Source organism: Equus asinus, chromosome 1 (assembly GCF_041296235.1).
Source record: "Equus asinus isolate D_3611 breed Donkey chromosome 1, EquAss-T2T_v2, whole genome shotgun sequence".
In the NCBI taxonomy this organism is placed as follows: Eukaryota; Metazoa; Chordata; class Mammalia; order Perissodactyla; family Equidae; genus Equus; species Equus asinus.
This window is the reverse complement of record NC_091790.1, coordinates 164,410,023-164,419,683: the sequence shown is the minus strand read 5'-3', so window position 1 is coordinate 164,419,683 and position 9,661 is coordinate 164,410,023. Positions and strand designations below refer to the sequence as shown.

Below are 9,661 nucleotides of genomic sequence, written 5' to 3'. Positions count from 1 at the left end.
ATGAAGTTTTCCTGCTTGCTTTCTTTTAAGCCGCAAGGCTACATCACGTGAAATTAACAGAACATACGTACTGATAATCTTTCCTCCTCGGACCGTTCAATTTTATCACCTTCCGCCTGGGCTACTACCCTGGTTTTCAGTTCACCCTTTTACTATCAGGCACACACTTGTGCCTCGACCCTTACCAGCTACCCCGAGACACTCTGCTGCTATTTCAGGTCAAGTTGCACCGTCCGTCGCATCCGTGAACGAGGGAGCTGCACACGGCAACGTTCTAAATTGCGAGGTTACACGTAGTGGAGTAAAGGTGAGACGATGCTTCACTCTGATCCGCTCGCCTTCCAGCCTTCCAGCGGCGGAGCCACCGAGGCTCCAGAGCGCGCGCACAGCGCCCCCCCGTGGTCGTTCTCCAGCGCCTCCTCCCGGTGCACACGCCCCCGCGCCGCGCCGCCGGGGCCACGCGGGCTTCGCCGGGCTGCACGCGTAACCTTAATCGGGTCCCAAACTTGGACCAGCGGCCCCCGCCGGGAGAGGGCCTCTTTCTCTTCCCAGCCACTCCCAGAGGGAGGGGCGGCCGCTCCCGGAAGGCGGCCCACACTCCCGCCCCCGCCGAATCCCGGTGCTGGCCCGGAGCAGGGCCGGGGTCGCGGGGCAGCGGCGGGGACGGCCCCACCCGCGCCGTCAGTCCGCGCGTGCGCGCTGGGCGGTCGGGAGCGCGCGTCCGGCGCGGAGGGGCGGCGGGGGCGGGGCCGCCGCCGCTCACAGGGTGTCCCCGCCTCCGCCCCCCGGCGTTCCGCGGTCGCCGTGACAACCGGAGCGGCGGCAACGGCGGCGGGCGCGCGAGTCCGGCGCCGCCTCCCGGCCGCACCGCCAGACAGGCAGCCGCCGCCCGGCCTTGCAGCTCTCTCCGCCTCCCGGCCCGCGGGGAGGGACCGGCCCGCCCTCCGCCCGCCCGCCCGCCGGAGAGTGAGCGGCGCCCGGGCCGCCCCGCCAGTCCGCGTTCGCCGGCCGCCGTCCGGGCGCGCGCAGCGAGCGGTCGCGACTATGCCAAGATGGTCCTGCAGGCGCGGAACAAGCACCGGGAGGCGGCCCCCAAGCCGCCCCAGCCGCCCCGCGCCTCGCAGTCGCCGCTGAGGGGGGCGCCCGACGCCGGCGCCGGGGAGCCCGGGCCCGAGCGCGCGCCCCCGTCCCCCAGGCGCAAGGGCGCCGCGGGCAGGAAGGGGCCCCGCGCCGAGTCCGCCGCGCCGCCCGCCCGGGGCGGCCTCGGGGGGCGCCTGGCGGCCGGGCTGCGCGGGGCGCTGGGCCTGCGGCGCGCGGGGCGCGGCCGGACCTGGACCACGCTCCTGCTAGGTGAGCAGCCCCGGCGCGCGGCCGCCGGACGCGGAACTTTGAGGCGCGGGCTCTCCCCCTCCGTTCCCCTCCCGCGCCCCGAGCCCCGCCGGCCGGGCTCCGCCAGTTTGCAGCCCTCTCCGACTTTTTCTGGGACGTCCTTCCCTCCTCCCCTCCCCCTCCCCGGGCTCAGCCTTCCTCGCGCCCTTCCTACCCGCGCTCTGACTCTGCTTTAAAAAAATGGCCCCGAGATCAACAGCTGCCCGGCCTGGCAGGTCTGCGCTAACGACACTGGGGCGCTGCTGATTGGCGCCGACCGGCCGCCTGCCCGTTATCTCGGCCCCTGCCCGGGAGGATGGTTTGTTTCGGGTTGGAAGCGATTCCGTTGAGCTCAAAGCAAAGCACTTTCCCTGTCTTAGAAAGTTGCTAAACTTACAATTAAATTTTAGCGTGCTTTTTTCTTCTTGGCCGCAAACACCGCCGGTGGCACTTTGTGATTCCCCTCGGCACATCACTTTCCAGGTTGTGTGGTGTTCCGGGCGCCCGAGCCTTAATCCCCTCTGCTGACCTGGGAACGTGGGATGGGGAGGGCTCCCCTCCTCTCCCGCGACCATGCACCGAATGGATGCTGTGTAACAATGTGCTGAAAAAAATAAAGTTGAAACATTCATAGGCTGTGGCCCGACTTGAGGTTTCCTTTGTTTCCTGATTGACATTCTGATAAGGCAAGTTATAGCAGTTTGGATAACAGGCCTGATTTTTCTAAGTCAGCCAGTAAAATTCTATAACATTGCCTTTCCTATATAATGCCGTTAATAGGCTTTGGCTACTGAATTATTTAACTATCGGTGATTTATCTCTTCTTATGTCTTCAGATTCCCTTAGTGACCCAAAAGAATTTGGAGTTCAGTATAGGCCGAGGAATAGAGCGCAGCAAATTGGCGTCCCTTGAGATCACAGCTACCACTAGAAGCCACTCAATCATAAAAAGCCAGAGTCATCACTGTGTGTGCGTGCGTGTGTGTGTGTGTGTGTGTGTGTGTGTGTTTTAGTGGGCTCGAAAGGTTGATACTGTTATGGGGGTACTGTTTTTTTTTTATTTGGTAGACTTAAGCGTAGAGTAATTCTGTCTTTTCAGTACATTCCTCCTTTTTGCAGTGGTGAGCTTGACAAGCGCTGCTGGTGTACAGGTTGGAGAAGTTCACCTTGGGGAGGCAGCATGGGACAGGCGATGAGATGGGCTCCAGCTCCAGTGCACAGTGGTTCAGTTGGGTTTCAGTTTCAAATTATTTCCTTTGCAGACCTTTCCTTCCCTGTGATGTGGGATTGTTACCTGTCCTACTTACTCCCTGGGCATGTCCTGAGGAGCAGAACTAGAAGGCGTGGGTAATATATGGGAAGGCACTTTGCATCTAAAGCATTTAACAAGTTTTAGTTGTTATAAAAGCACATGCGTAATACTGATTTGAGGTCTGGTGACAGAATGAAGTGGCATTCTTCTTGAATGGTTAATATCAACATTCACCACTTTATGGTGAAATATGGAATGGCATCACTTCTTCAGGGAGGTTATAGTAACAAATCACAGAATAATATCTATTGCATTTTCTTTTGTGCATGTGTATTTTCTTGTAATTGCATTTCCGTTGAATCTTCTTATATTGGATGGCTTATATTTGAATTTAGTAGTGCTCATAGCTAAATACAGTTTTGTGTTAATATAAGACTGTGTTACTTTACTTGACTTACCTTTTTGGGCATTGGAAGGAGGTACAATGAAGGAGCTGTCCCATGTTCTTGGGTGTCGCTGGCCATCAGATGTATGGATGTTCGATGACCAGACTAAGGTCTAGAGACTTTGTGTCCTTGCTAATCATCTACAGGAAGCTGTGGGGCAGCTTGAGAGAGAATTCTGGAGAATGATTGAACCTGGGATGTTTGGTTCTTTCTTTGGCCCCATATGCTTGGGCCTGCAAAGAGGATCAGAGTTTAGACATTTTTGAAAGCTGACTCATTTCCTCTCTTCTTCCCCACTTATTCTCAGAATGGGTGAGAGTTGAGCTGACACTGTACAGTTTTTTAGTATGGGACGTTACTATGACAAAAATTGCTTTTTTTATGTTTAGGAAGATACTATACCTTGAGGCTCCCTGGCAGAAGCACAAATTTTTAAGAGTTAAGACACTGAGTAAGGGTCCCTAGTTCAGTTTCTCTCATCTCCTCCATATGTGCTAATCTACCAAAGTGGCCCTTTCTGCTGTTGGGCAGGGTTAAGCACTGTTAAAAAATCCATTTTAATAAACATATATGCTTTTCTTATTTTTGGACATTATTTATTATTTAATGGTAACAGTCATAAAGAATTGTTCTTAAAATGTTTATTTTTAGAAGTTTCAACCCAGTAGCTCCCTGTATCAGCCAGGGGAGGCAGTGTTTCTCCAACTTTTTTGACCACAGCCCACAGTAAGCAATACGATTTGTGTTACATCTGCTCACACTTCTGAAAATGCAGTCCAGTACATTTAGGCACATGTCTGTCTGTCTGTTGATCTATTTATGTATGTCAGTGTCCTGGCAGGAAATAGATTTAATAAGTGGACTTATTTTCAAAAGTGTGAGCATGTTTAAGGAACCCACAAAGGACATTGAAGCACGCAGGGCCTGTCAACAATGAGAAGGTGCTGCCATCTCTGGCTCTGCAGGAGAATGAGAGCGACCCCACACACTCCTCCCATCCTCATCTCCAGCTGGTGCCTCTTACTGGCTGACCAACTGGAAACTCTCAGGCAAGGGGCCCAGCTGAATCATTCTGTAGGGTCATCCTCCTGGGTCTGGTAACAAAGCAGAGAAGGGAGGAGAATGATTTGAAAAGGCATATGGGATTAACCAGCACATATGTGCATATATTTAAAACAAAGAATCGTGTAATAACACTTATCTCTATAAGGTACAATGCACTCTGATTTTACTATTCTGTCCTTTTAAAAAAATGCTGTTTCTAAATCATTACATTGATTTCATGATCTAGTGTTATGACCCGCAATTTGAAAACACTGCCTTAGAAGAACTGTTTCTACTTCTATACCTGTTTCAAACCAGTTGGGTGCCTGAGCAGAGCACTTAGCTTCTCTAAGCCTCCGTTTGTACACGTGTGAAAGTGGGAGACCTGGACTAGACTGCTGGTTCCCAGTCTTGGCTGTATACTAGAGTCACCTGGGAGCTTAAACAATTCCCATAGCCAAGCCATACATCAGAGCAGTTGAATCAGAATCCGGGAGTGGGGTGAGGTGGAGGGAAGCATCAGTGGTTTCAAAGTCTGATGTCGTACCTCTCCGCAGAAGCAGACTGGCATCACTGAGCTGACGTTCCTGCATGGCAGCAATCCCCCGGTATTATAATTTACCTCTTCCCCTCTTTTAAATGGGGACACAGTTCAGTTTGCCAGATTTTCTCCTAGTCTCTATTGTTTTCCCAAAACTGGGGCTGTGAGTTGCCATTTATCATCGGATACGGCTGTATTTTAATTACAGCTGAGAGAAGAGTGACATGTTTCTTATGCCCACGTTCCTTATCAAAAGAGGGAAGACAGGAATAGCTGGAGAGGGCTCTGTGTTTCAAGGAAAAATGGAAGGGGTACTTGCCTTCGTGGAAGTGAAGAATATACATGTTAAACATGTGAGCGAGGCATGCCTGTGGTGAAAAACTGTAGTGTAAGATGCTGCTTACAAAACATAATAAAAAATGTAACCTGAATATGGAAAAGATAGATGATAAAAACTACTGGTTTTTTTCCCTTACACCTGTCCTATATGACTCATTTACATTACCTGCCTGGTTCCTGTGGTCTGTGGCAACTGCACCCCTGCTCTAAGCTGGTTCTTTATTGGCAAGGCTTCTCAGTCTCAGCACTATGACATTTTGGGTCAAATAAGTCTTTGGGGGTAGTGTCCTGTGCATTGTGGGATGTTTAGCAGCATCCCTGGCCTCTACCTATTAGCTTCCAGTAGCACCTCCCCAGTTGTGACAAACAAAATGTCTCCAAATAGTGGCAGATGTCCCTGGGGAGGCAAAATTGCCACTGCTTTTATTATCTACAACTTATGAGTACTGGGAAGCCTATATAATGGGAAACACATGACATCTTAGGGGCAGAAGGGGTAAGAAACTGGGTGTAGGCAGAGGGTCGGGTCGAGGTGTTGGGAGCTGGGATGGGTAGGAGGCAGTGTGGCGTCTGAAGTACCATAGGCATCTCAGTGCTGACCTGCATTTGAATCCTGTTTCTGCACTTGAAAGCTATAGATCTCTTAATATTTCTGGCTCTTAGTTGCTTTATCTTTAAAATGGGGATAATAAATGCTTCACCTGGTTATGGCAAAGAGTTAATAAGATAATATATGTAAAATAAAAGTAGCTTCATTTACATTTCTCAATTATTGAATGCCTGTTATGCCAGGTTCTAGTTGTTGGAGAACAAGATAGCTGCCTCCATGGACCATCCCTTCTAGAAGGTGGGGCAGGGGCTGGGGGGGGGGGAGGCAGCAAATAAAAATAATTGCACATTGCAGTAACTGCAGTGGAGGAAAGAAAACAGTGACTGAGATAGAAAAAAACAGGGAATACCCACTTTAAAGAGGGTCAGGAAAGGCTTCTGGGAGGTAGCCTTAAAGCCGAGCCCCGCAGGCAGGAAGATTCACACTGTATAGAGGAAGAGAGGAAGGGCATTGTGCATGGAGCCTCCAGCAGGTGCTAAGGCAGAGCGGAGCTCGGTGTGCTGAAAGGAGAGAGGGTGGCGGAGCATCAGTGTGAGATGAGCACAACCAGAGCTCCATAAGGAGCTTCCGTTTTATTCCTAGTGCGATGGGAAGCCATTGAGGAGTGTTGGACAGGAGAGTGAGGTGATTTAATTTTTATTTTGAGAAATCTGCTTTGGGGAAAATGGGTTGTGGCAGTGCAAGGACAGGAGTGGAGAGAGACCACTGAGGAGGCTCTGGCAGGCATCCAGCGAGGGAATTGTTGGCTTTGATGAAGGGGTGGATTCAAGATTTATTTTGGAGATAGAAATGGTAGGACTTGCTGGTGAATTGGGCTTAGGTTGAAGGAAAAGGAAGAACGGTGGGTTTTTGGCTGCTGTAACTGGGAAAATGAGGGTGGCATTCATGGAGATGGTGAAGACTAGGGGTGTGGGTGAGGGGACAGGTTTGAGGGAAAATATCAAGAATTCTATCTTGGACATGTGACCTTTGAGACATTTGTGAGATGTTCAAGTTTTTTTTTTTTTTAAATAAGACCTTATTTCTCACTCTCTTCTCACCTTTGATCTTCATGGAAATTTCATAAAAATATAGAACTTAAAGGTTACCTCCTGGAATTCTACATATGAGGAAGCTAAAGTAGGCCAGGCGAGTGGCCTGACGTTGTTAGTGAGTTCGCTGGGTGAAGTTTGGGATTGAAGTCAAGGTCTCTTGGCTTGTCAAGAACATCTGTCAACAATTAAAAGGCCCAACCTACCGAGAGACTTTTTGTTTGGCGAGTAGGAAGATCAAAACGCAAACAAAATAACCACGGAGGCACCTCGGAGAGTGTGAAGTCCCAAGTTATTAGAGGTGACAGTTGTTGCTGTACAAGGTCGTTAAGCGCTAGGAAGAGAGAGAAGGAAGTAAAAACCCCTCATTTCACATTTGGTGAAAATGAGACTCAGGCTAAATTCCTTATAAGTCATTTAGAATCAAAACAATATTTCCTAAGAATGACTTTCTTATCAGGGAAGGTAAAAAGAATGTGATTTTTAATTTTAATTCTTTCCCTGTCTTAATCACTGTTTTCAGCTGTCAGGATCTTGACAGTTTCTCCTTTGGAGTATGGTTTGAGTTTATATTTGCTTTTTCCTAATAAAAATTGTTAAAAATGTAGATTTCCAAGCCCCAAGTGAGATGTGTTGAATTGAGATCTCTGAGGGTGGGGCCGAGGAAGGCAATCTTAACAGGCTCCTCCTAGATCAGTGTTCTCAACCCTGGTTGCACATTAGAATCTCCCCAGTGCCAGACCAAGCAATGTTCAGAGCTCCCAGGTGATTCCAGGGTGCTGTCAGTGTTGAGACATTGCCCTTAAATGTGTTTGTAAGTCACCTGAGGGGTCGTGTTAAAATACAGGTTTGGAGTCAGGGCGTCTGGGATGGGGCCTGAGAATCTGCATTTCTAGCAAGCTCTCAGGTGATACAGTTACTGCTGGAGGACACTTGGAATACAAAGGACCTAGTTCTCACGTTAAATTTTGTGCAACTACCTGGATTTTGTTCCAGTCATTTCTGTACTAGTGATAATTAACCTTGTACGTCAGAATCACTTGTGATAAAAAAAATCCCTGGAGTTTCAGATGTAGGGCTTGGATGAATACTCCAGTATCTCTGTTTTCTTTAGTGCCCCTGATGATTCTAATGCAATAACAGGGTTTAGACTACTGTGGCTCTCTATTGCTGCGTTATGATGTTCTCTCTGAAACTCGCTTTGTTTCTTTAGTGATTACCTCAGTGCTTCCCAGCTTTTTTCACATCGCGGCACGTGTATAAAATGATAATATTTGTGTGGCATGGGCTCGGGGGATAAATGATCTCTTCAAAGCCTGGAGGTTACTGGCCTTCAGGACTCTGGCACTCGCATTCTTGGCACTGCAGGCCCCACTGCTTGGAAAGTTCTGCCAGACTCCCTTCCTGGTGTTCCTGGAGCTCTGAGAGCCTGACATACTCTCTATACAGTGAGCGGGCCCTCAATAAATGTTATTTCATTATTGTCATTATCATTTGTGTTCTGTACCATCAGTATTAGTGATGGGAATTCTTTTGTCCTGTTGGGTGGAAATCCACATCCAGCTTTATTGTAGCTGTCTTCTTTTCTGGCTACCCACGATAAATCCTCACAGAAGTTGTAATCATGTTTGAGACTCCACACCCTCCGCCCCTCCCCCATCCCACTTTAGTAAACCCTGCCCTGAGAAGTTCATCACTGGTCTGCCTTCTCAGATTTCTTACAGTTCGTAGACTTTGTGCCATTTGCTTGAGTGCCTAATGTCTTCTCTCATTATTTTATGTATCTAAGTCTTATCTCTCCAAGATTTTATCTTTAAGAGCACAGATGTTGGCTAACATTTTTTTAACGTTGTTCTTGGTTTCTAGGAAAATGTGTTGTGCATGTGGTAAGCATGTAGCTACTTGTTGACTGTAAAGCACTCATAACACACAAAAATCTAGGTGCTAGGAAGAAGGAAGGAGCTGAGCTTGTGGTATCCATGATGGTTTTCTCTTTCCCAAACTAAAGAATGTCTTTTCACTCGTTAGTTCACTACACAGAAACTGGGATTTGTTTCATTTCAGGTACTATAGAAATATGATTTCTTTTTTAATGTATTAATTTTATTGTAATATATAATTTTTCATGTAATGGGAAGTCTTTGAGCAGTTTGAAGTGCTTAGACATTGTCTTTAGGTGTTTAAGTTTTTGTTTTATTGAGTACATCCTATAATTTCTCTTACCTGGTGATAGTCATTTAACGCTTCAACCCGGTGAGGTAGTGGGCACAATGCTAGGAGATGTAGATGTTAAGGTGAATTAAACACAAGCTCAGCCTCAAGGCCTTTGCATTCTGGCAGAGAAAATTATTGTGTGTATGACTAGCTATTTAGGTGCCATAATAAAAGTGTTATAGCTAAGGTGGCAGGACGGGCTTCACAAAATGCCACATTTGAATTCCTTTGACTCTGAAGGACGAGTTAGGAGTTTTCAGGCAGGAGCAAAGGCATGCCATCGTTAAAGCACTTGGTACCTTAGGGGATGGTTGCCCAGTGCAGCCAGCATGAAGGGTGTGTGGTGGGGATTAGCTGGAAATAGAGTGTGGGCTCCGTGGTGTGAGTTGTGGGAAGTCGTGGGACTTTTCAAACAGAGGAGGAGATGCTTAGATCTGTACATTTGGAAATTGACTGTGTTCTCCAGGATGAATTGTTGATGTGGAACGGGGACATTATCTACTGGTCACTTCAGCTTCTGGAAACAAACTTAAACTCTGATGGGACCCTTGAGAACAATAAGAAATGGTTAGTAATATTAGGAAGGGGTCGAGATAGAACTTGTCAAGGTTTATTTGGAAACCTTGTCCAAAAGATTTATGGAGCATCCTTAACCTCTTTTTTATGTCATTTTGTCACTTGAGGGTTAGGGAGGCTAAAACTCTTTAGAATGCTTTAAGTATGGATTAACCTCAATTTAGGAATAAGTTGCATTTTTAAATTTTGCAAGTCATTTTGGACTTAAAATATATTTCTCGTATAAATATGTTACAAGAT

At 47.9% G+C, this 9,661-nt stretch overlaps 1 protein-coding gene across 2 annotated transcripts in view; it reads left to right on the top strand.

Moving 5' to 3' along the window:
- Positions 1-894: 894 nt before the first annotated feature.
- Positions 895-9,661, top strand: part of DPY19L1 (dpy-19 like C-mannosyltransferase 1) — a 104,184-nt gene continuing 95,417 nt past the window's right edge. For both annotated transcript variants that reach the window (XM_070511737.1, XM_014838758.3), the window contains exon 1: positions 895-1,350. In XM_070511737.1, the coding sequence (XP_070367838.1) occupies positions 1,053-1,350 (298 nt within the window). In that variant the 5' untranslated portion in view covers positions 895-1,052. The remainder of the gene's footprint in view (positions 1,351-9,661) is intronic.